The sequence below is a fragment of the Martes martes genome, assembly GCF_963455335.1.
Source record: "Martes martes genome assembly, chromosome: 18".
Lineage (NCBI taxonomy): Eukaryota > Metazoa > Chordata > Mammalia > Carnivora > Mustelidae > Martes > Martes martes.
In genome coordinates, this window is record NC_137906.1 from 20,498,025 (window position 1) to 20,525,707 (window position 27,683).

At 42.0% G+C, this 27,683-nt stretch overlaps 1 protein-coding gene across 1 annotated transcript in view; it reads right to left on the minus strand.

Annotated features, from left to right (window-relative positions):
• LOC308359215 (integrin alpha-D-like) overlaps nucleotides 1-26,349 on the minus strand; it is a gene marked incomplete at its 5' end in the record, with an annotated part of 79,689 nt that extends 53,340 nt beyond the window's left edge. Inside the window, 7 exons of the mRNA XM_080830028.1 lie at nucleotides 1,755-1,900; nucleotides 2,570-2,700; nucleotides 6,098-6,212; nucleotides 6,337-6,407; nucleotides 6,541-6,644; nucleotides 8,945-9,050; nucleotides 26,319-26,349. Of these exons, the coding sequence (XP_080686154.1) occupies nucleotides 1,755-1,900; nucleotides 2,570-2,700; nucleotides 6,098-6,212; nucleotides 6,337-6,407; nucleotides 6,541-6,644; nucleotides 8,945-9,050; nucleotides 26,319-26,349 (704 nt within the window). The remainder of the gene's footprint in view (nucleotides 1-1,754; nucleotides 1,901-2,569; nucleotides 2,701-6,097; nucleotides 6,213-6,336; nucleotides 6,408-6,540; nucleotides 6,645-8,944; nucleotides 9,051-26,318) is intronic.
• Nucleotides 26,350-27,683: the final 1,334 nt, after the last annotated feature.

Sequence of the window (27,683 nt, forward strand, 5' to 3'; positions counted from 1 at the left end):
CAACATATAGTACATCATTAGATTTTGATGCCGTGTTCAACTATTCATTAGTGCAAATTAAAAGATAGAGATGCAATGTATTCTTTCAAATACATGAGAAATTTCTGTTAATGGGAAGTTTATTTTTAAAAATTGTCAGAAAATGGGCAAAAGGAATTTTACTCTGATAATAGAAATGTCATAGCATTTTATTTATTTTTTTAAGATTTTATTTATTTATTTGACAGAGATCACAAGTAGGCAGAGAAGCAGGCAGAGGGGGAGAGAGGAGGAAGCAGGCTCGCCACTGAGCAGAAATCCTGATGCGGGGCTCGATCCCAGGACCCTGAGATCATGACCTGAGCTGAAGGCAGAGGCTTTAAGCCACTGAGCCACCCAGGCGCCCTGTCATAGCATTTCAGAGACCTGAGTGAGACCCATTTACTTCACACAATAAGAAACACTGTGGACACAGCTGTGGAGGCAGTCCACATAAAATGATGTCCTGACTATGTCTCCCGTTCTTTCCTTATCATCATATTTTCATCTTGCCATTTTTTCCCTCCAGTTCTTCATAGATAGACATTTGCAAAGAAGCACACTAAGCAAAGAGGCAAACATCGCATTTACCTGGGGAATAACTCAATTGATCTACAAGTTATTGGGGCCTTGTTTAAGAGGAATCATCCAGGTGCCCCAGTGGCTCAGTGAGTTAAGTGTCTGCCTTTGGCTCAGGTCATGATACTAGAGTAGAGGGATCAAGCTCCACATCAGGCTTCCTGCTCCCTGCTTCTCCCTCTCCCTCTTCCCTTCCCCCTGCTCATTCTTTCTCTCTGTCTGAAATAAATAAAGTCTTTTTTAAAAAAAGGAGTCATCCAGTTAAGCATTTGCCTTCAGCTTGGGTCATGATCCCAGGGTCCTAGGATCGAGCCCTGCTTTGGGCTTCCAGCTCAGTATGGGGACTGCTTCTCACACTGCCCCTCCACCTGCTCAGACTCTGTTTGTCTCTCTCTCAAATAAATAAATAAAATATTTTAGAAAATAAATAAATAAATAAATAAATAAATAAATAAATAAATAAAAGGAGTCATTCTTCCACCAACAAGGTAATTTTTAGTAATGGTACGCTCTAGAGGAAAATCATCATCCTCTCTCTTTCTTTCTCTCAACTTATAACTGCTTTGGTAGTTTATAAGTCAGTCTAAAACTGTTTTGTAGAAACCTCCTTCAAAGTCCAAATTCATCTTTATTATAAGTGTAGCCTAGCACTCAAGATGGAGTCAGGCTAGTGGACGGTTCAGAGCTAAATAGAGAGGGTCTGCTGCCCATAAAACAACAACAACAAAAAATATGCAACACTTCTATGGAATCACCTCATGCATGTTATCTCCTTTAATCCTCACAACCAAGTTGTAAGTTTATCCACATTTGACAGTTTCCTGAGACTTAGAAAGACTCAGTAACTCCCAGGATGGCCCAGGTCACCAGCAAGGAGCCAGAATGAAAACTGGGGTTTGTATGAACCAAAGCCCATGTCTCTGGCTACCGCAGTTGGAATCAGAGTCCAGCCAATCCAAGGCCAGGCAGAGGAAACAGTGAAGAGGAGTGCTGTCCTATATCAGGAGAATAATCTAAGGAAGTCTCCATATAGCCCCCTCACTTCCCTTTTGAGCCCCTTTCCCCAGAGTTCCCACAGCTTTGTAGAAGGGCTGTGCAGACCAGCATGAGGAAGTGGTGTGATGGCTTATCCACATGAGGCAGAAGGGGGAACTTACACCACTGTCCGGATCCCTGTGGCTGTAAATGTCTGGCCTTTCAGTTGGACAATGGGATCCACCAGGCTCTGAGGGCTCAAGCTGCTCTGGAATTGGGTGAAGGTGAAGTGGATCTTCATGTGGTTGGAGTACTGTATGAGGGAAAACTGCAAAGGAGAAAAGGAATGCCCTGGGCTCAGGAGTTATTCTTTAATAAACTTTTTATTTTGGAGTAACTTTGGATTTACAAACAACTTTCCATGTGTCTTTGAGGCTAAAACCCAGGGGGAATATGGCCCAAAAAGAAAACTAGAAAATCAAAACCAAATGATGCTTCTTTGAGTTTGCAAGGAATAACCTTTCCTACCTCAACATTTCTTAACTTGAATTTTTAAAAAATTTCATAACATGTGAAATCAACTTATAGACTACATTTCCTCACTTCTCAAGAATTTCTACATACATATACACTAATTACTGGGAAATAAGATAATAAGATAAATCATGAATTACATGGAAACATAATAAAGAAATCATTAATTATTTGGCCAAGTTACCTTCAGTCTAATTTCACAGCAAAACGATTTTTGCAATCCTTTCAATGCTTTTAAATAGGAAAAAAATATTTCCCAGGCCATGTGGGGACATATCAAATGCCATGGGGGAATTTCCTCAGGTCAGGACTCAAATCAGCCCTGTATTAGGACACTAGTCTCATCATGGCATAGGTCCCCTAAGCTAACCCCTAGCAATACCAGGCTTCCTACTAGGTTGGTCTTCCCAAGGCAGCTGCCACCCCCTCCTCACTTCCCAGATCTCGGAGACCCAGTCCTCACCAGGGTGTTGGTGCCTTCAAACTGTCCCATCACAGCTCTGACAAAGTCCTTCATCTGCTTAAAGTCACTTTGGACAATGCTGCCAGAACCATCAATCAGGAAGACAATGTCCATCTCTTGACTTGGACACTCTGTAGAGAAGAAGGAAGGAATCAGAGATGTCAGTGTGGGTCCCAGCCATCTCCCAGGGTCCAGAAACCCTTCCTGCTCCACAGAGTTAAGAGGCCATTCTTGGCCTAGGAATCAATTCCCAGCCAGTTTCCACACTTTCCATGGAGGAAGCCCAATCCATTGCCCAAAATGTAAGAAACAAATCAAAGGAGTGAAGAAAAAGAGAGAGACAGAGACAGAAAGAGATAAAAAGAAGGGAACAGACTCTTAACTGAAGAGAACAAACTGCTGTTACCAGAGGAGAGGTGGTTGGGGGATGAGTTAAATAAGTGATAGGGCTTAAGGAGTGTACATGTTGTGATGAGCACCAGGTGATGTATGGAATTGTTGAATCACTATATTGTACACCTGAAACTAGTATAACACAGTATGGTAACTATACTGGAATTAAAATTAAAACTTAATTTAAAAAAAGAGTTCTAAACTAAAAAAAATCTGTTGCCCCATCACCCCTACCCCCACCTCACAGATTCCCTTGCTTCCCTCCTTCCATAAGTCCTAAGAAGGGGAGAAAGTAGTAAAGGACAGAGGCCAGATGGGTTCCTTATTCAATTACTCAACAAATAGTTATTGACTACACACTAGGAATGTCGTAGAGCACGAGGGAAAGGCAATTTAGCAAAGTGAGTCAAGTGTGCATTCTGAGCATGCTGGGCTCAAATCCAGGCTCTGCCACCTACTAGTGGTGAATTCAGGCAACTTATGTAACTCCACTGGGCTTCAGTTTTCCCATCTGTAAAATGGGGATAATAACAGTGCCTAACACATGGGGTAGGCTAAAAAGTGTTGATATGTACCTAAAATACTTAAGACAGGGCCTGGTCCCCCATAGCTGTTATGACCATCATCACCGTGTGCCCGGCATTGTTCCAGGCACGAGAACAGACCTGCAGCAGATGCTAAGGTTTGCCACCAAGAAGACACACCCCCTATAAGGACAGAGGCCCTTATTACCAGCTACAAGGAGTAGCTATTGATTGCTCCCAGATGATAACTCAGGAGATGCCTTGCCCAAGATTACAAATCCTGCTCCTGGGGACGACCTGCATCCAGCCATGTTCCAAGCTCCTCTGGGTTGGCTGAGGCCTCTGTTCTGATCCATCACAGTCCATCTTCTTTCACTGCCCAGCCCTGCTTCCTTCACACTCTCAGAACTATTGCCCCCAAGAGTATTCCCAAATGAGCCTCGGAGTAGAAGGAAACCTGGTCTAAGACCACAGCTGGAAAAAAGATATCACCCCTGCCCTCATGGAGTCCACCATAATGGAAAATCACACCTTACACCCACAAACAAGTAAGACACTTCACATTGACCCCAAACTCACATAAGTGTTTGTGGCCTGTGTGAAGGACACGGTTGGTACCTCCACCAGTGCCCCACATCCTGTGTTGCTCCCATGGTTGCGGTCATCAGCCACCACAGATAGTAATGAGGCATGATGCTGAACTGTGGCAGCTGGCTTCCTGCCACGAAAAGAAAAATACTTTCTCCTTGTACCCCATACCTCCCCCATCCCACCTATGCAACCAGCTGGTGCTTCACCCCTGCTGAGAAGAAGTGGAAGGCCACTTCCCTCCCTGCCTTCTTGACTAGGAAATTCAGCCCCCTACATGGCAGGCCAAGAAGCCCTCACTGCTCCCTTCCTCACTCAATATCCCCCATAGCTTGGTAGAAGAAGGCCCCATCCCCACATCTTGTACATGTTCTCACTTTGTTAGCTGCACCACAAAACCACCCCTCATATCCTCTCTCAGGCCATGATGGTGGCAAGTTGCCTCACAATATCACTTCTGTTTCTTGTTCCTTTTAGTATCTCCACTGGGCTTCCAATAGCAGGTACCAAGCTATAACTGAGCACCTTCTGAAAAAAAGACCAAGTCAATCAGGCAAGTTTGGCTCCAGGTCTCAGCTCTGTCACTTCCTAACAGCAGGAACTCAGCTTTCTGAGCTTCAGTTTTCTTGCTTGTAAGATGAGATTACCCTGCCTTACCACCCAGGATCTTGTGGGGTGCAATAAAGATACACACTAGGCATCAGGCATTGTCTGGCACCCAGTCACTTCTACCTCTACTCAAACTTGATTTGCCTACACCAGGCTTACATGCTTGTGTTCCATTTTCATCAGGCATCCCACCTCATGAGTCATGGAGACATCTAGGAGAGGAGACTTACCTCCTAGTGTTTAAATGTCACATCCCCTAACCCTGGTTGCACAGATATCCCAGGCAAGTCATCGTACCCCCAAAGCTCCTGGACTCCCTCCCTAAACTCTGTCCCCTCTATAGACTCTACTTTCACAGTTTGGGTGGGCGGCCTTTCTGCTGCAACATCACCTTTGCCTAAAAGCCCACTATGCCTGACATCATGGTTTCTCTGGTCCAAAGCGCTGCTCTCAGTCAGTGCTTTGAGTGGCCCCTGTCTCTGACTTGGAGCCCATTATCTCTTCCTCCTAGTCCAAACACATGGTCCTAGCTAGAAGATCAGTCATCATGGTATTCACGTATTATGTGTCAGGCAGAGGTCTAAACACTATATGTATTAAACTTTATCTCATAACAGACTTCATAATTTTTTAAGATTTTTTTAAATGACACACAGAAAGAGAGATGGAACACAAGCAGGGGGAGTGATAGAGGGAGAAGAAGGCTTCCTGCTGAGCAGGGACCCACTGCAGGGCTAAATCCCAGGACCTGGGGATCATGACCTGAGCCAAAGGCAAACGCTTAACAACTGAGCCACCCAGGAGCCCTAACCACCTTGATTATTAAGACCCAGTTTACCAATGAAGAAATTAAACCCCAGAGGATGAAGCTCCAAATACACAGAAGACAAACTTCTTCAGACTGGCTCTCAGAGACATGCTGCTCAGTGTCTCTGGCACCATTCTATGCAGAAGACATCAGTCCGGTCAAAATTGTGCATCACATTTTCCATGGCCCTACCATTTGCTCCCCTTAGAAGCTAAGCAGTGAACGATCCAGAACAGCCTCCCTCTTGGATCCTATCCAAGGGTCTATCATCCTCACCACATTTTCGCCCTCCAGGGCCTTTTGTCTGAAAGCCCAGAAAGCATCCCTGCACCTGTTGACAACTGTGAGGACCTCGTGTCTCCTGTAGCCAGCACTCTTAGGCTCCCTTCTGCCCCATCAGAACTTTCTCCCCTTGACCAGCTTAGACTTTCTTCTGTGAGCTGCCCTCCCTGCCAGGTCAGACCATGTTCCCAGACCTTCCTGGGCTTGCTGAGGCCTCTGGGAAGGGGCCATGGGCACAGGAAGCCAAGACCACAGTCACGTGCTCTGGCCGCTCTTCAGTGCCAGCATGTACTCACATAGAATCACTTCTCTGTAGGGACCTACCTGGCAGGGAAGTAGGCATGGTCCAAATGGTCTGCAGGTGGGAACCCAACAGGAAGCAGAAGCCTTCTGCATACATATTCTCCCCACAGGCTCTGTGCATGGTGGGACCACAAACCTAAGGGCAGAGGCCTGTGTGAACAAGGGGGTCCCCAGGACTCTCCATACTCTTCTTCCAGTCCCAGCCTCCCCTAGCCCCTGCTCCTCCCCTTGTCACCCTCTTATGACCCAGGGAAACTTACCAGCATCCAGGAACGATTGGTGCAGGTTGCCAGGGACAGACCCAGGGACATATTCATGGCCTCTGGGGGTGCTGAGAGGGCAGATATACATGATCATTCATGGGCACATCCCCATTTGAGGGGAGAGTCAGGGCTAGAGGCCAAGGAGGGAGCACTGCAGTAGAGGAGGACTGAGGGCCACAATTTCTGGGTGGAGTCACTCACTGTGCAGTGGTATGGGTTGACATAGGCCAGTGGCAGCCACACAGTCGTACAACCGTCCTGTTTGGTTGACCGCCACCACCTCCAGGGGGGCTCCCACCACGAGTCTGTAGGCACAAATATGACATATAGTTGCAGGAAGGGTAAGGGCACAGGGCACTTCAGGTGAGGAAGTATCACTGTGTAACAGGGAAGTGAGACTTTGAGAGGGAAGCTCTTGGCCTTTGCCACTTATGAAGCTTCAAATAACAAGGCCTGAGCTTAACCCACAAGTGCCAAAGGACCATGCTGGGCTTTTTCTTTGTGTGGGTGTATACATAAATAAATGTGTATTTATATACAAAAATGGTTTTAGTGTTGTTGTTTTTTCAGCATTCACCAAAAATAAAACTATCCAATGCAAAACAGCATTTCCCAACCATGGACAAGAGCATTTAGTTTTTGAGGTGCCATCATTCTGAGCCACCCAAAAAATAGATCACCTCAATTTAAATGGAAAAATCTGCTAAAGCCATAAGTTATCAAAATAATAGATGATTCTGTAATTAATTGGACAGTTTTTTTCTTTTTTTTAATTAAATTTTTAATTTATTTTCAGCATAACAGTATTCACTGTTAATATCAATAATTTAAGTTGACAATTTAAAACCACAGTATCTGGGGAGGGTATGTGCTATGGTGAGTGCTGTGAAATGTATAAGATTAACAATTCACAGACCTGTACCCCTGGGGCTAATAATACATGATATGTTAATAAAAAATAAAAAGAAACAAAAAGTAAAACCACAGTATCCAAATTCATATCAAAATCTATAGTCAGGGGCACCTGGGTGGCTCTGTGGGTTAAGCCACTGCCTTCGGCTCAGGTCATGATCTCAGGGTCCTGGGATCGAGCCCCGCATCGGGCTCTCTGCTCAGCGGGGAGCCTGCTTCCCCCCCGCCCCGTCCTCTCTCTGCCTGCCTCTCTGTCTACTTGTGATCTCTCTCTGTCAAATAAATAAATAAAATCTTTAAAAAAAATCTATAGTCATATAAGTGCAACAATTTTTGCAAAACTCCTTGAAAGGAGAGAATTAATTTTGAATTAAAAAGTTATATTTACCAACAATCTCTCCTCTCAAATGAAATAACTAAATGTTTGTGTCTTTTAATTAATTGCCAAGCAAAGGAACCCAGGGTAGGGGAGCTGAAGATGTTCTACACCTTGATCTAGGCAGCAGTTACCTGGTTATATACATATGAAAAATTCATTGAGTTGGACCTTTCAAGTTTGTGCACTTCAGTTTATGAGCTCTGTATTTCAAAACAAAGGAAAAAAACAAAACTCTGGCACTTGGCACTTGCTTCCATGTCCCAGCCTGCCAGCTGGATGAGGAGGAGGGATGGATGTGCATGTAGAACTCAGTGACCTCAAAATGCTACTTCTTGCCCAGCTGAATCTTCCTGTATTCTCAGGCTCATTGCCAATGTCACCTCCCCTGTGAAGCCTTCCTGGAATTCCCTCTTGGGTTTGATCTCTCCCTTCCTGTGCCTCCCAGACTTTGGTTATGCTTGGATCACATGGTAACTTCAACATCTTGGGTCCCTATCACTGGGACCTGAGACTGTGCACTTCTGGAGGCAGGGTGAGGTACATAACTTGCCTGTCCCAGAGTGAAATAAAGATGTGGGGCCTCTTGTTCATAGGGAAAAAAAAGTTTTTTCCTTCTTTTTCTTTTTTTGTTTTCTTTTCTTCTTCTTCTTCTTCTTCTTCTCCTTCTTCTCCTTCTTCTCCTTCTTCTTCTTCTTCTTCTTCTTCTTTCTTCTTCTTTTTTTCCAATTTGCCTCTGTACCTAGCATTTCCTTTTTGCTCTTTAGTGTTGCATTCCCTCAAACATAGGAATACTCATGAGACCAGTGCAAACCCTTATAAGACTCGGCGAACTGTGCACCTGAGCCAACCCTGACCTTGCTCAGCTCATGCCAGTGGCAGAGGGTGGCAGCTGAGAAACATTTCCCAGAAGAAGGCTGGGCTGCATGTGAGCCAAGGCTCTAAGCCCACAGCACATATCCACTGTCCCATGAATTTTACTTACAATATACAAATTCTAAGGTTAAATTATTAACAATTTCAAAAGGAAGTTAAAAAACATTACTTCAAGTGCAAGGATGACTATACTGGTCACATGTACTGATCGCAGAAGAACAGATTCAAGACCTCCCTCCTGAAGCATTATCTTGTCCAGAGTTTGTGGTCCTTCTTGGGATTGTGAATAGTTAGTAGTAGGGGTGTCATGAGCCTTGGAGGAGTGATGGACAGCCTTTTTACCTATGCTGCCCTTCCTCCAGGACACCTCCTAATCATGCCATGTTCAACCATTTGCCTGCAGGTGGAAGGAATAGAGGTAAGGGAGTGGACATGGCCTACCTAGATCTGTCAAGCTGGGCCACACTCTGTCCAAAGCTAGCTCCATCCTCTTGAAATATCACGGGCTCCTCCACATCCAAGTTGAATCCATGATAAGAAGCCAGGACTGAGGAATATGGACAAGAAGGCAAGGGTAAGAGTAACAGTCAGAAAAGCTTCACATCCTCTGGACCCCTGACTTCTTGGGATCTTGATGCCCACCCCAATCCAACTCATGTACCCAAAAGAAAGGTGTTCTCTTTTCTCTTTTTCTTTGTTTCCTGATTTGCCATCTGTTTGATTCCTGTTTCTCTTCCTCCCTCAGAAATTATCAAACAGTTATCAAAAAATTATCATACAAAGAATGACAATCCAGAAAAATGCCCCCTCAAGGACATTTCAAAGGATATCCATAATCCTAGTCTGTTAGATCAAGCATGTCCCCTAAAGATAAAGTGACCACGCAATTTATTTTCTAAATTAAGACCTTCTGTGAGTGAAAGGGGCACTATCAATAATTACGTCAGAGAGGGAGGCATGATGAAAGAAGAGTAGGGGACCCCAATTCAACCAGTCCCCTGAATTTAGCTGAATATCTATCAAACCAGTTTGAACACCCATAGAATCAGCCTGAGATGTAAGGATATATATCTGGATTTCTGTAAGCAGAAAAGTGACTGTTTTTTGCAAGGTATGGTGTGCAAAGTTGTGAATCTGAGGGGAGGTATTGGAAGATAAATGCAAGGGGGAGGGAGCCTCCATAAACTGGCTCCTTGAGAGTCATATAACACCCAAAATTGGAACCCTTGAAAATCTGCTCTAGTGAGAGATACGCCTCTCCAAAAAGGGTTCTGGAATGAAAAGACAGAATTCTAGGTAGGACATTGTGGTTTTGGGATCCTAGCAGTCACAGAGCAAACAGGGGTGCCTGAACTGGTAGAGTGCCCAAGTAGTGGAGCCAAGAAACAGGTTATGTTCAGTGAGCCCAGGAGAGGACTATCAGATCAGGTCACCATAAACCATCAGTAACTGCTTTTTTCCTGAACAGCCTGAAAAGGACTGGAACCTGCACCTACAACAGGAAAAAGTTCAGTAGCACCCCAGACAGGATACTAGGGTGGCACCCAGACATGATCCAGGAGCTTTGGGTGTCCATGCATGAGCACGCCACCAGTCAGGGTTTTAGAGGGAAAGGGCAATGGCATTCCTGGGCCCCTGGGACTACCTCTGAGAAAGTTACTGTGGGCATGAACCATGGAAGGCTGCAGATTTCAGTGGTGCATGCAGAAGTGGAGACTGTTTGTCCTGAAGGGTTTATTAAAGAGGGCAGACTGCAATCCTTCTGCTCTGGCCAGTGGATTGGGCACTGCCATTTTGCTCTGATCCTGTGAAGAGCTGCAAAAAGCCTCCAGGGAACAAAAGTCACACAGAGGACTAGTTTGCACTGAGCCCATCCCCTTGACAGGGGTGGGGACAACTCCACCCAGGCAGGGATACCTGAGAAAGAGCATTGCAGGCCCCTCCCCCAGAAAACGGTCTGAAAGAATAGATGGAGGATAAGCCTATGGATCTCACAAGACTGAAATGCAAACACCAGGGGAAAATAGTACATTGCACTCCAGGTGTTGCTTCACAACTCATTTATTTTTTAGATAAAATTCTCCTTTACATTTTTTTCTTTTTCTTCTTTTTCTTTTTTTTTCTTTTTGCCTTCATCCCATTTCAACCTAGTGCTTATTATACCAATTTATATTTCATAGTCACTTTTTAACTTCTATCTTTTTCCATCTACATTTTTTATAGATATATGCTTCATTTTAGTCCCTTTTCCACTCTACTCAATTTTATCTTTATATATCTCTATATATAATTTTATCATATATAAATTTATCATATATATATAAATTGTCATATATATATACACACACACACACACACACACACACACACACACACATATAAACTTTACTTTCCTTGCAATTTTGGGATGTGCTGTCTTCTAACACATAGACCAAAATTCACCCAGGGATAGGTGGATATCACCCTGCTTTGTCACACTGTGAGAATATAGTCTCTCTTTCCCTCCTCCTTTTTTTTGGTATAAAAATATTTTTTTAATTTAAATTCCACCAGCCAATGTATAGTACATCATTAGTTTTTCTTAAAATTTAATTTTTTTTAGTGTTCCAAAATTCATTGTTTATGTACCACACCCAGTGTCCCATGCAATATGTGCCCTCCATAATACCCACCACCAGGCTCACCCATTCCCCCACCCTCCTCCACTCCAAAACCACAGTCTCTCATGATTTGTCTTCCCCTCTGATTTCCCCCAATTCCTTCTCCTCTCCATCTCCCAATGTTCTCCATGTTATTCCTTATGCTCCAGAGGTAAGTGAAACCATATGATAATTGACTTTCTCTGCTTCACTTATTTCACTCAGCATAATCTCTTCTATTCCTGTCCATGTTGATACAAAAGTTGGATATTCATCCTTTCTGATGGAGGCATAATACTGCATTGTCTATATGGACTATATCTTCTTTATCCATTCATCTGTTGAAGGACATCATGGTTCTTTCCAGAGTTTGATGACTCTGGCCATTGGTGCTATGAACTCTGGGGTACAGGTGACCCTTCTTTTCACTACATCTGTATCTTTGGGGTAAATATCAAGTAGTGCAATTGCAGGGTCGTAGGGTAGTTCTATTATTAATTTCTTAAGGAATCTCCACACTGTTTTCCAAAATGGCTGTACCAACTTTATTTCCCACCAATAGTGTTCCCCTTTCTCCACATCCTCTTCAACACTTGTTGTTTACTGTCTTGCTAATTTTGGCCATTCTAACTGGGGTAAGGTGCTATCTCAATGTGGTTTTGATTTGAATCTCCCTGATGGCAAATGATGACCATTTTTTCATGTGTCTGTTAGCTATTTGTATGTCTTCTTTGAGGAAGTGTCTGTTCATGTCTTCTGCCCATTTTTTGATGTGATTATCTGTTTTGTGTGTGTTGAGTTTGAGGAGTTCTTTATAAATCCTGGATATCAGCCCTTTGTCTGTACTGTCATTTGCAAATATCTTCTCCCATTCCGTGGGTTGCTTCTTTGTTTCATTGACTGTTTCCTTTGTTGTGCAGAAGCTTTTGATCTTGATGAAGTCCCAAAAGTTCATTTTTGCTTTTGTTTCCTTTGCCTTTGGAGACATTTCTTGAAAGAAGTTGCTGTGGCCAATGTCGAAGAGGTTACTGACAAGTTCTCCTCTAGGATTTTGATAGATTCCTGCCTCACATTGAAGTCTTTTATGCATTTTAAGTTGATCTTTGTGTAGGATGTAAGAGAATGGTCAAGTTTCATTCTTCTACACATAGCTGTCTAATTTTCCCAGCACGATTTATTGAACAGACTGTCTGTGGAAAGAACCAAGATGCCCTTCAATGGATGAATGGATAAGGAAGATGTGATCCATATACACTATGGAGTATTATGTCTCCATCAGAAAGGATGAATACCCAACTTTTGTAGCAACATGGACAGGACTGGAAGAGATTATGCTGAGTGAAATAAGTCAAGCAGAAAGAGTCAAGTATCATATGGTTTCACTTATTTGTGGAGCATAACAAATAACATGGAGGACATGGGGAGACGGAGAGAAGGGAGTTGAGGGAAATTGGAAGGGGAGGTGAACCATGAGAGACTATGGACTCTGAAAAACAACCTGAGGGTTTTGAAGGGGTGGGGGGTGGGAGGTTGGGGGAACCAAGTGGTGGGTATTAGGGAGGGCACGTATTGCATGGAGCACTGGGTGTGGTGCAAAAACAATGAATACTGTTATGCTGAAAATAAAAAAAAAGAAAAGAAAAGAAAAGCAAAACTGGGAGCATCACATTGCCTGATTTCAAGCTTTACTACAAAGCTGTGATTACCAAGACAGCATGGTACTGGCACAAAAACAGACACATAGACCAGTGGAACAGAGTAGAGAGCCCAGATATGGACTCTATGGTCAAATAATCATCGACAAAGCAGGAAAATATATCCCTCCTCTCCTTTTTAAAAAAAATTTTATTCGGTTGAGGAGTCAAGATGGCGGAGAAGTAGCAGGCTGAGACGACATCGGGTAGCAGGAGATCAGCTAGATAGCTTATCTAACCATTGTGAACACCTACAAATCCAACGGGAAATCGAAGAGAAGAAGAGCAACAATTCCAGAAACAAAAAATCGATCACTTTCTGAAAGGTAGGACCTGCAGAGAAGTGAATCCAAAGCGACGGGAAGATAGACCCCGGGGGGAGGGGCCGGCACCCGGCAAGCGGCGGAGCGTCGGAGCACAAAATCGGGACTTTTAAAAGTCGGCTCCACTGGGAGACATCGCTCCAGAGGCTAAACTGGGGGGAAACCCAGGCGGGGTCAGCATAACCCCAGGTCCCGCGGGGTCACAGAAGGACTGGGGGTGTCTGAGTGCCACAGAGCTGGCAGGTATTAGAGCGGGGAAGCCAGCTACAGCGACAAAGCTGAGGAGTGAGCTCTAAGCCCGGGGTTACCTTGTGCCGGTCGCAGGCTGGGTGGGCTCGGAGCACGGCTGGAGGCCACGGAGACGAAAGCGACCCAGCGCTTTTCTCCAGCTCCAGCAATTGACTGCTTTCCTCAAGGCGCGACCGCAAGTCAGGGAGGCGGGGTGGTTGGGTGCTTTGCTCTGAGAGCGCACTGAGGAGCGGAACCCCAAGCTCTCGGCTCCTCCGGGCCGAGAGATTGGGAGGCCGCCATCTTCATTCCCGTCCTCCAGAACTCTACGGAAAGCGCTCAGGGAACAAAAGCTCCCGAAAGCAAACCCGAGCGGATTACTTAGCCAGGCCCTTGGCAAGGGCGGTGTAATTCCGCCTGCGGCAAAGACACTTGAGAATCACTACAACAGGCCCCTCCCCCAGAAGATCAACAAGAAACCCAGCCAAAACCAACTTCAGTCACCAAGAACAGCGGAATTCCACAGCAGGAGAAAGCAAATCTTACCTGGACAAAATGACAAGGCGGAAAAACTCACCTCAAAAAAAAAGAACAAGAGGCAGTACCGAAGGCTGGAGACCTAATCAATATGGACATAGGTAACATGACAGATCTAGAGTTCAGAATGACAATTCTCAAGGTTCTAGGCAGGCTAAAGGCATAGAAGATATTAGAGAAACCCTCTCTGGAGAGATAAAAGCCCTTTCTGGAGAAATAAAAGAACTAAAATCTAACCAAGTTGAAATCAAAAAAGCTATTAATGAGGTGCAATCAAAAATGGAAGCTCTCACTGCCAGGATAAATGAGGCAGAAGAAAGAATTAGTGACATAGAAGACCAAATGACAGAGAATAAAGAAGCTGAGCAAAAGAGAGACAAACAAATACTGGACCATGAGGAGAGAATTCGAGAGATAAGTGACACCATAAGACGACACAACATTAGAATCATTGGGATTCCAGAAGAAGAAGAAAGAGAGAGGGGAGCAGAAGGTATATTGGAGACAATTATTGGAGAGAATTTCCCTAATATGGCAAAGGGAACAAACATCAAAATCCAGGAAATGCTAAGAACGCCCCTCAAAATCAATAAAAATAGGTCCACACCTCGTCACCTGATAGTAAAATTTACAAGTCTTAGCAACAAAGAGAAAATCCTGAAAGCAGCCCGGGAAAAGAAGTCGGTAACATACAAGGGTAAAAACATTAGATTGGCAGCGGACCTATCCACAGAGACCTGGCAGGCCTGAAAGAACTGGCATGATATATTCAGAGCACTAAATGAGGAAAAACATGCAGCCAAGAATACTATATCCGGCTAGGCTATCATTGAAAATAGAAGGAGAGATAAAGAGCTTCCAGGACAAACAAAAGCTGAAAGAATTTGCAAACACCAAACCAGCTCTACAGGAAATATTGAAAGGGGTCCTCTAAGCAAAGAGAGACCCTAAAAGTAGTAGATCAGATAGAAACAGAGACAATATACAGGAACAGTCACCTTACAGGCAATACAATGGCACTAAATTCATATCTCTCAATAGTTACCCTGAATGTTAATGGGCTAAATGCCCCAATCAAAAGACACAGGGTATCAGAATGGATAAAAAAACAAAACCCATCAATATGCTGCCTACAAGAAACTCATTTTAGACCCGAAGACACCTCCAGATTTAAAGTGAGGGGGTGGAAAACAATGTACCATGCTAGTGCACATCAGAAGAAAGCTGGGGTGGCAATCCTTATATCAGATCAATTAGATTTTAAGCCAAAGACTATAATAAGAGATGAGGAAGGATGCTATATCATACTCAAAGGGTCTGTCCAACAAGAAGATCTAACAATCTTAAATATCTATGCCCCTAACATGGGAGCAGCCAACTATATAAACCAATTAATAACAAAATCAAAGAAATACATTGACAGTAATACAATAATAGCAGGGGACTTTAACACTCCCCTCACTGAAATGGACAGATCATCTAAGCAAAAGATCAACAAGGAAATAAAGGCCTTAAAAGATACAGTGGACCAGATGGACATCACAGATATATTCAGAACATTCCATCCCAAAGCAACAGAATATACATTCTTCTCTAGTGCACATGGAACATTCTCCAGAATAGACCACATCCTGGATCATAAATCAGGTCTCAATTGGTACCAAAAGATTGAGATCATTCCCTGCATATTTTCAGACCACAATGCTCTGAAGCTTGAACTCAATCACAAGAGGAAATTTGGAAAGAACGCAAATACATGGAGACTAAACAGCATCCTTCTAAAAAATGAATGGGTCAACCAGGACATTAAAGAAGAATTGAAAAAATTCATGGAAACAAATGATAATGAAAACACAACAGTTCAAAATCTGTGGGACACAACAAAGGCAGTCCTGAGAGGAAAATATATAGCGGTGCAAGCCTTTCTCAAGAAACAAGAAAGGTCTCAAATACACAACCTAACCCTACACCTAAAGGAGCTGGAGAGAGAACAACAAAGAAAGCCTAAACCCAGCAGGAGAAGAGAAATCATAAAGATCAGAGCAGAAATCAATGAAATAGAAACTAAAAAAACAATAGAACAAATCAACAAAACTAGGAGCTGGTTCTTTGAAAGAATTAATAAGATTGATAAGCCCCTGGCCAGACTTATCAAAAAGAAAAGAGAAAGGACGCAAATAAATAAAATCATGAATGAAAGAGGAGAGATCACAACCAACACCAAAGAAATACAAACAATTATAAGAACATACTACGAGCAACTCTATGGCAACAAATTTGACAATCTGGAAGAAATGGGTACATTTCTAGAGATGTATAAACTACCACAACTGAACCAGGAAGAAATAGATAACCTGAACAGACCCATAACCAGTAAGGAGATTGAAACAGTCATCAAAAATCTCCAAACAAACAAAAGTCCAGGACCAGACGGCTTCCCAGGGGAATTCTACCAAACATTTAAAGAAGAATTAATTCCTATTCTCCTGAAACTGTTCCAAAAAATAGAAATGGAAGGAAAACTTCCAAACTCATTCTATGAGGCCAGCATCACCTTGATCCCAAAACCAGACAAGGATCCCACCAAAAAAGAGAATTACAGACCAATATCCTTGATGAACACAGATGCGAAAATTCTCACCAAAATACTGGCCAATAGGATCCAACAGTACATTAAAAGGATTATTCACCACGACCAAGTGGGATTTATTCCAGGGCTGCAACGTTGGTTCAACATCCGCAAATCCATCAATGTGATACAATACCTTAATAAAAGAAAGAGTAAGAACCATATGATACTCTCAATAGATGCTGAAAAAGCATTTGACAAAGTGCAGCATCCCTTCCTGATTAAAACTCTACAAAGTGTAGGGATAGAAGGCACATACCTCAATATTATCAAAGCCATCTATGAAAAACCCACCGCAAATATCATTCTCAATGGAGAAAAACTGAAAGCTTTTCCGCTAAGGTCAGGAACACGGCAGGGATGTCCGTTATCACCACTGCTGTTCAATATAGTACTAGAAGTCCTAGCCTCAGCAATCAGACAACAAAAAGAAATTAAAGGCATCCAAATCGGCAAAGAAGAAGTCAAACTATCACTCTTTGCAGATGATATGATACTATATGTGGAAAACCCAAAAGGCTCCACTCCAAAACTGCTAGAACTTATACAGGAATTCAGTAAAGTGTCAGGATATCAAGTCAATGCACAGAAATCAGTCGCATTTCTTTACACTAACAACAAGACAGAAGAAAGAGAAATTGAGGAGTCAGTCCCATTTACAATCGTACCCAAAACCATAAGATACCTAGGAATAAATCTAACCAAAGAGGCAAAGAATCTATACTCAGAAAACTATAAAGTACTCATGAAAGAAATTGAGGAAGACACAAAGAAATGGAAAAATATTCCATGCTCATGGATTGGAAGAACAAATATTGTGAAAATGTCTATTCTACCTAAAGCAATCTACACATTTAATGCAATCCCTATCAAAATCCCATCCATTTTTTTTAAAGAAATAGAACAAATAATCCTAAAATTTATATGGAACCAGAAAAGACCTCGAATAGCCAAAGGAATATTGAAAAAGAAAGCCACAGTTGGTGGCATCACAATTCCAGACTTCAAGCTCTATTACAAAGCTGTCATCATCAAGACAGTATGGTACTGGCACAAAAACAGACATATAGACCAATGGAACAGAATAGAGAGCCCAGAAATAGACCCTCAACTCTATGGTCAACTAATCTTCGACAAAGCAGGAAGGAATATCCAATGGAAAAAAGACAGCCTCTTCAACAAATGGTGCTGAGAAATTTGGACAGCCACATGCAGAAAAATGAAATTGGACTATTTCCTTACACCACACATGAAAATAGACTCAAAATGGATGAAGGACCTCAATGTGCAAAAGGAATCTATCAAAATCCTTGAGGACAATGCAGGCAGCAACCTCTTTGACCTCAACCGCAGCAACTTCTTCTTAGGAACATCGCCAAAGGCAACAGAAGCAAGGGCAAAAATGAACTATTGGGATTTCATCAAGATCAAAAGCTTTTGCACAGCAAAGGAAACAGTGAACAAAACCAAAAGACAACTGACAGAATGGGAGAAGATATTTGCAAACGACATATCGGATAAAGGGCTAGTATCCAAAATCTATGAAGAGCTTATCAAACTCAATACCCAAAGAACAAATAATCCAGTCAAGAAATGGGCAGAGGACATGAACAGACATTTCTGCAAAGAAGACACCCAGATGGCCAACAGACACATGAAAAAATGCTCCACATCACTCGGCATCAGGGAAATACAAATCAAAACCACAATGAGATACCACCTCACACCAGTCAGAATGGCTAAAATTAACAAGTCAAGAAATGACAGATGCTGGCGAGGATGCGGAGAAAGGGGAACCCTCCTACACTGCTGGTGGGAATGCAAGCTGGTGCAACCACTCTGGAAAACAGTGTGGAGGTTCCTCAAAAAACTGAAAATAGAGCTACCCTACGACCCAGCAATTGCACTCCTGGGTATATATCCTAAAGATACAAACGTGGTGCTCCAAAGGGGCACGTGCACCCGAATGTTTATAGCAGCAATGTCCACAATAGCCAAACTGTGGAAAGAGCCTAGATGTCCATCAACAGATGAATGGATAAAGAAGATGTGGTATATATACACAATGGAATACTATGCAGCCATCAAAAGACATGAAATCTTGCCATTTGCGACGACGTGAATGGAACTAGAGGGTATCATGCTTAGCGAAATAAGTCAATCGGAGAAAGACAAATATCATATGATCTCTTTGATATGAGGAAGTGGAGATGCAAGGTGGGGGGGTTGGGGGGAGGTAGGAAAAGAAAAAATGAAAAGATGGGATTGGGAGGGAGACAAACCATAAAAGACTCAATCTCAAGAAACAGACTGAGGGTTGCGGGGGGGAGGGGGGACGGGAGAGGGTGGTGGGGAAATGGACATTGGGGAGGGTATGGGCTATGATGAGTGCTGTGAAATGTGTAAACCTGATGATTCACAGACCTGTACTCCTGGGGATAAAAATACATTATATGTTTATTAAAATAAAAAATTTAAAAAAATAAATAAAAAAATAAAAAATTTTTATTCTTGTGTTTCATTTTGGCTTTGTTTGTTTTTCTGTGGTGGCTTGTGACTACTCCAGTATTTTCTAAGGTGCATCTCACTTGTGTGTGGTTGATATTTTGGACTCTGTCCATTTACCCACCCATCATTCTCTGGACGGAATAAGGAGGAACACACACACACACACACACACACACACACACACACACAGAGGCAGTGTTCTCTGCCATAGAGCTAATCTATATGGATGTAAGTAAGATTTCAGAGATAGAATTCTGGAGAGCAATCATAAAGTTAATGGCTAGGCTTGAGAAAGGTATAAGTGACAATATAGAATCTCTAAGGGCAGAAATGAGATCTAATCAGGCCAAACTTAAAAATGCTATCAATGAGATGCAGTCTAAACTGGATACACTAACAGCTAGGGTCAATGAGGCAGAAGAAAGAATAAGTGATCTAGGAGATAAACTGCTGGAAAGAAAGGAAGTTGAGGAAAACAGATAGACAACTAATAGCCTGTAAATAAAGCTTGGAGAATTTAATGATGCCCTGAAATGTTCCAATGTCAGAATTATTAGAATCCCTGAGGGGGTAGAGATAGAGGGGGCTGGAAGGTATATTTGAGCAAATCATAGCTGAGAACTTCCCTAATCTGGGGAAAGAAACAAGCATTCATGTCCAAGAGACAAAGAAGACCCCTCCCAATATCAATGAAAATAATTCAACACCCTGACATATAGTAGTGAAGCTTGCAAATCTTACAGCCAAAAAAAACAATCCTGAGGGGTGCCTGGGTGGCTCAGTGGGTTGAGCCTCTGCCTTCGGCTCAGGTCATGATCCCAGGGTCCTGGGATTGAGCCCCGCATTGGGCTCTCTGCTCAGCAAGGAGCCTGCTTCCCCTCCTTCTCTCTCTGCCTGCCTCTCTGCCTACTTGTGATCTCTGTCTGCCAAAAAAATAAATAGAAATATTTTTTAAAAAATCCTAAGAGTAGCTAGGGAGAGGAGATTCCTTACATATGGAGGGAGGAACATCAGAATAACATCAGACCTATCCACAGAAACCTGGCAAGCCAGAAAGGGCTGGTAAGACATATGCAGAGTGCTAAATGAGGAGAACATGCAACCAAGAATACTTCACCCAACAAGGCTCTCATTCAGAATGGAAGGAGAGATACAGAGCTTCCAGAACAGAAAGTGAAAGATTATGTGACCACCAAGCCAGCCCTACAAGAAATATTAAGAGGGATTCTGTAAGTGAAGAGAGACCCCAAGAGTCACATAGACCAGAAAGAAACAGAAAATCTACAGAAACAGGGACTTTCATGGCACTAAATTCACATCTTTCAATAGTTACTCTGAATGTAAATGGACTGAATTCTTCCATCAAAAGACACAGAGTTTTAGATTGGATACAAAAGCAGGACCCATCCTTTTTCTGTCTACAAGAGACTCATTTTGAAACTAAAGACACTTCCAGATTGAGAGTGAGGGGATGGAAAACTATTTATCATGCCAGTGGACCTCAAAAGAAGCTGGGGTAACAATTCTCATATCAGACAAATTAGATTTTAAACCAAAGACAATAGTAAGAGATGTAGAGGGACACTATATCATACTTAAAGGATCTATCCAACAAGAAGAGATAACAATTGTAAATATCTATACCCCCAACATGGAAAAGGCCAATTATATAAACCAATCAATAATAAAAATAAAGAAACATGTTGATTATTATTATTAATGTATTAATACATTAATACTAGGAGATGTCAACACTCTTCATGGCCAAGGACAGATTATCTAAGCAGATCAACAAAGAAACAAGACCTTTGAATGACACATAGGACCAGATGGATTTCATAGACATATACAGAACATTCCACCCTAAAACAACAGAATACTCATTCTTCTCAAATGCATATGGAACTTTCTCCAGAATAGACCACATACTGGTTCCCAAATCAGGTCTCAACCAATACCAAAAGATTGCAGTTATTCCCTGTATATTCTCAGACCACAATGATTTGAAACTGGAACTCAACCACAAGAAATTTGGAAGGAATTCAAACACTTGGAAGTTAAAGAGAATCCTGCTAAAGGATGAATGGGTCAACCAGGATATTAAAGAAGGACTTAAACAATTCATTTAAACTAATGATAATGAAAACACATTGGTAGAAAACCCATAGAATACAAATGTAGTGAAAAGAAGGGACGTATGCACCCCAGTGTTCATAGTAGCAATGTCTACAATAGCCAAACTGTTGAAAGAGCTAAGATGCCCTTCAACAGAAAAATGGATAAAGAAGATGTGGTCCATATACATGATGGGGTATTACCCAACTTTTGCATCAACATGGATGGGACAGGAGGAGATTATGCTGAGTGAAATAAGTCAAACAGAGAAAGTCAATTATCATATAGTTTCACTTATTTGTGGAACATAAGGAATAGCATGGAGGACATTTGAAGAAGGAAGGAAAAAATGAAGGGAGAGGATAATGGAGGAGGAGATGAACCATGAGAGTCTGTGGACTCCAAGAAACAAACTGAGGGTTTTAGAGTGGAAGGGATGGAGGGATGGGTTGCCCTGGTGATGGGTACTAAGGAGGGCACATATTGCATGGAACACTGGGTGTTATATGTAAATAATGAATCTTGGAATACTGCATCAAAAACTAATGACATAGTGTATGGTGACTAACATAATGTAATAAAAAATAATAAAGTGAGAAGAAGAAAGAAAGAATGACAAACCGAAAAAAGAAAGAAAACCTATGGGATACTGCAAAGGCCATCCTAAGAGGGAAGTATGTAACCATCCAAGACTCTCTCAAAAAATTGGAAAAATCCCAAATGCACAAGGTCACCTTACATCTAAAGGACCTGGAAAAAGAGCAATAAATGAAGCTTAAACAAAGCAGGAGAAGAGAAATAATAAAAATTATAGGAGAAATAAATAAAATACAAACTAGTTCATTCTTTGAAAGAATTAATAAGATCAATAAAGTTCTAGCCAGACTTATCCAAAAGAAAAGGAAAAGGACCTAAATTAATAAAATCATAAATGAAAGGGAAGAGTTCAGGCTAATGCAAGGAAATAGAAATAATTATAAAGAACTCCTCAAACTCAACACACACAAAACAGATAATCATATTAAAAAATGGGCAGAAGATATGAACAGACACTTCTCCAAGGAAGACATACAAATGGCTACCAGACACATGAAAAAATGTTCATCATCACTAGCCATCAGGGAGATTCAAATCAAAACCACATTGAGATACCACCTTACACCAGTTAGAATGGCCAAAATTAGCAAGACAGGAAACAACGTGTGTTGGAGAGGATGTGGAGAAAGGGGAACCCTCTTACACTGTTGGTGGGAATGCAAACTGGTGCAGCCACTTTGGAGAACAGTGTGGAGATTCCTCAGGAAATTAAAAATAGATCTTCCCTATGACCCTGCAATTGCACTGCTGGGTATTTACCCCAAAGATACAGATGTAGTGAAAAGAAGGGCCATCTGTACCCCAATGTTTATAGCAGCAATGGCCACGGTCGCCAAACTGTGGAAAGAACCAAGATGCCCTTCAACAGATGAATGGATAAGGAAGATGTGGTCCATATACACTATGGAGTATTATGCCTCCATCAGAAAGGATGAATACCCAACTTTTGTAGCAACATGGACAGGACTGGAAGAGATTATGCTGAGTGAAATAAGTCAAACAGAGAAAGTCAAGTATCATATGGTTTCACTTATTGGTGGAGCATAACAAATAATATAGAGGACAAGGGTAGATGGAGAGGAGAAGGGAGTTGAGGGAAATTGGAAGGGGAGGTGAACCATGAGAGACTATGGACTCTGAAAAACAACCTGAGGGTTTTGAAGGGGCGGGGTGGGAGGGTGGGGGAACCAGGTGGTGGGTATTGGGGAGGGCACAGATTGCATGGAGCACTGGGTGTGGTGAAAAAACAATGAATACTGTTACGCTGAAAATAAATAAAAAATTTAAAAAAAAAAAAGAAATTATTACCAGCAACTATATGCTAACAAATTAAGCAACCTGGAAGGAATGGATGCCTTCCTGAAAACTTATAAACTACCAAGACTGAAACAGGAAGAGATAGACAATCTGACCAGACGAATCACCAGCAAGGAAATTGAAGCAGTAATCAAAAACCTTCCAAAAAATCAGAGGCCAGGGACAGATAAATTCCCGAGAGAATTCTACCAAACACTAAAAGAAGAAATCATACCTATTCTACTGAGTCTGTTTCAAAAAATAGAAATCGAAGGAAAACTTTCAAACTCATTCTTTAAGGCTGGCATTAACCTGATCCCAAAACCAGACAAATACCCCATGAAAGAGGAGAATTACAGACCAATATCCCTCATGAAAATGAATGCCAATATACCCACCAAGATCTTAGCCAATAGGATGCAACAGTACATTAAAAGGATATTCACCACAAAAAAACTGGGATTTATTCCTGGGATACAAGTGTGGTTCAACACTCACAAATCAATCAATGTGATAAATCACAATAATAAAAGAAGAGACGAGAGCCATCCTAATCAAAATACCAATGGCATTTTTCAAAGTGCTGAACCAAACAATCCTAAAACTTGTATGGAACCAAAAAAGACCCCAAATTGCCAAGGAAATGTTAGAAAGAAAAACAAAAGCTGGAGGCATCACATTGCCTGATTTCAAGCTATATTACAAAGCTGTGGTACTGGCACAAAGCATGGTACTGGCACAAAAATGGACACATAGACCAATAGAACAGAATAGAGAGCCCAGATATGGACCCTCAACTCTATGGTCAAGTAATCTTCGACAAAGCAGGAAAAAACATCCAATGGGAAAAAGACAGTCTCTTCATTATATGGTGCTGGGAGAATTGAACAGTTATGTATAGAAGAATGAAACTAGACCATTCTCTCACACCATACACAAAGATAAACTCAAAATGGATGAAAGACCTCACTGTGAGACAGGCATCCATCAAAATCCTAGAGAACATAGGCAGTAACCTCTTTGACAATAGCCACAACAACTTCTTTCAAGACAAGTCTCCAAAGGCAAGGGAAACAAACGGGAATAGGAACTTTTAAGATTTCAGCAAAATAAAAAGGTTCTGCACACCAAAGGAAACAGTCAACAAAACTAAAAGGCAATCCCTGGAATGGGAAAAGATATTTGCAAATGACACTATGGACAAAGGCATGATATCCAAGATCCATAAACTTCTATAATCTTCACAAACTGAACACACAAAAAACAGATAATCAAGTCAAAAAACGGGTGGAAGAGATGCACAGACACTTTCCCAAAGAAGATATACAAATGGCTAATAGACAAATGAGAAAGTGTTCATCATCATTAGCCATTGGGGAATTTCAAATCAAAACCACATTGAGAAATCACCTCACACCAGTTAGAATGGCAAAACTTGACAAGGCAGGAAACAACAAATGTTGGAGAGGATGTGGAGATAGGGGAACCCTCTTATACTGTGGGTGGGAATGCAAGTTGGTGTAGCCACGTTGGAAAACAGTGTAGAGGTTTCTCAGAAAATTAAAAATAGAGTTACCCTATTACCTGGCAATTGCACGACTGGGTATTTATCCCAAAGAAACAGATGTAGTGAAAAGAAGGGCCATGTGAACCCCAATGTTCATAGCAGCAATGTCCACAATGGCCAAACTCTGGAAGGGCCCAAGATGCCCTTCAAAAGATGAATGGATAAAGAAGATGTGGTCCATAGATGTAATGGAATATTACTCAACCATCAGAAAGAATTAATACCCACCATTTTCATCGACATGGATGGAAGTGGAGGAAAATATGCTAAATGAAATAAGTTAAAAAGAAAGGCAATTATCATTTGGTTTCACTTATTTGTGGAACGTAAGGAATAGTGTGGAGGACATTAGGAGAAGGAAGGGAAACAAAGAGAGGGGAGACAAACCATGAGAGACTATGGACTCTGGGAAACAAACTGAGGGTTTTAGAGGGGAGGGAGGGATGAGTTAGCCCAGTAATGGGTACTATGGAGGGCACATATTGCATGCAACACTGGATGTTATATGCAAACAATGAATCATGGAACATTACATCTAAAACTAATGATATACCATACAGTGACTAAAATAATATAATAATAAATAAATAAATAAATAAATAAGAGACAAGAGCCATATGATCCTCTCAACAGATGCAGAGAAAGCGTTTCACAAAGTACAATATCCTTTCTTGATTAAAACTCTTCAAAGTAAAAGAATAGAGGGAACATAACTCAATATCATAAAAACCATCTCTTGATAGAGAAAAACTGAAAGCTTTTCCCTTATAGTAAGGAGAGAGATGCCCACTCTCACCACTACTGTTAAATATAGTATTAGAAAACCTGGCCTCAGAAATCAGGAAAAAAAAAAGAAATAAAAGGCATTCAATTTAGCAAAGAAGTCAAATACTCTCTCTCTCTCTCATCTCTCCATCTTCCTTTCAAAGAATGATTCTGAGTATGAAAACAGGCTCTATGGCTGGACAAGTAGGAGGGTGCCAAATGTCTCAAACTCAAATGCCCTGGAGGGCAGGCAGGTGACATCAGTGAGTGAAGTGGGTAAGTGTGAGCACCAGAGAATTACAGGTACCTACAGTTTGTGGCCCTTTTAAAGGAAGTAGCAATTACGATGCTCTAGTGTTCAGAGCTCTAGACTGTCCCATTTCTCAAGAGAAGCTGACAGTCTGGATTTTGTATGGAATCTAATTTTTAACTGACACACAAGTAATTTCAAGTGACACAGGTATGGTCTTGATACAGTTTTCAATTTCTGGGCTATTCTCTTGGCAGCAGTGGGACAGCATACCTGAAATCAAGACTTGAAGGACATGAGGGACCAAAAAGTTGATATCCAACATATCCCCTCCCTAGTGACCCCTATGGCCTTCCCTTGAGGACCTGGGACTCTGTCCCCCATACCACACACACACCAGGACCCCAACAGGAGGAATTATGGAAAGGGAGCACATCCTCCTCCCAATCATAGCCTACAAGTCCATCTTCTCTCATCTTTGTTTGGGTTATGACCCTCTCCTGATTCCAGGCCATTCCTCCTTCCACACAAGACTCTGGACACTAGGATCCTCCCCTGTTCTCAGCTCTTCCAGAGAGCTATATGAGCTAACCACCAGCCCCAGCCTGCCCTACCAGACAAAGATGCTCCCTCCAGGATTCTCCCAGGCCTGAAGGCCTCCACTCACCACCCAGGAGGAGCACAATTCCAAAAGCCATCACTGAGCAAGCATTGAAGAAGTGAAGAGTTGAGCGGTAGAACACTGAAGGGCACTCAGTGCCCTTGGGGAGTGTTAAAATACTGACTCAGGGCCTTGAAATAACAGAAGGAGGAGCACAGTCAGGAAGTACTTGGTTAATCACAGAACAGAGGCAGGGGAAGGAGGCCAAAGACACCCTTGGGGAAAATCCCCCATACTCTCCCACCACCACCACCTCTGTAAATCTGGCTTCCTTTTCTGGTGCCTGGCTTTCCCAGAAGACCATCTTCCCCCAGCCCTTGAGAGCCAGTTGGTAGCCAGGGCAACCTGGGACCCCTCTGGGACCTCAGAAACCAGGTTGCATATAAGTGAAAGTAGTGAAACAGATGCCTGCAGAAGCCCCACTGCATGAATGTGAGCCTGAAGAAAGGCAGACCTCCACCTCAGATAGCAGTGTTGGGGGAGGGGTAGCATAAGTGAGGGTGTTGTTTAAAAAAGCAGACTCCATCAAGAGATAAATGGATACCCACCAACTGCGGACCACAGGGAAAGGGAGGGAAAACTGAAGGGAAAGAGGTGGGGAGATGGGGTAATCAGGTGACGGGTATTAAGGAAGGCAAGTGTGGTGATGAGTATTGGGTGTCATAGCACAACTAATGAATCGTTGAACACTACATCAAAAACTATGGATATATTATACATTGGCGAATTGAACTTAATAAAAAATTTTAAGTACATGGATTTTCTTTTTATCTTATTTTATTTTATCTTATTTTATTTAATTTTTTCAGTGTTCCAAGATTCATTGTTTAGGTACCACACACCCAGTGATGCACGCAATACATGTCCTCCTTAATGCCCACCACCAGGCTCACCTAACCGCCTACCCCCTCACCTCCTAGAGGAGAATGTAGTACATGGATTTTCTATAGGCTATTAGAATTAAATCTACCCAATCCATTTTTTAGAAAGAGAGATAAATGGATAATCAAATGGGCAAATGGGCTTAGTAGTCATACAATAGATTGACTAGTCAGTGTTAAAAGATAACAGACTACATATATATGTAACAACATGGATGAATCTCAACTTTGTCTAAGTAAAAAAGGTAAACACCAGGCTGCATAATGTTTGATTTCTTTCATACAAATAGGCGAAACCAATCTATAAGGATAGAGATAGAACAATAATTGCCTCAGATGAGGCAGACAGGGAACTTCTAACACTTGTAAATTTAACATTCAATCCTTGATGTTTTACTATTTAATAGTTTAATATTTTAACATTTGTTAAATGGGAGAATTTTTGCATCCATGTCCATCAGGGATATTGGCCTCTTTTGGTAATTCTTTT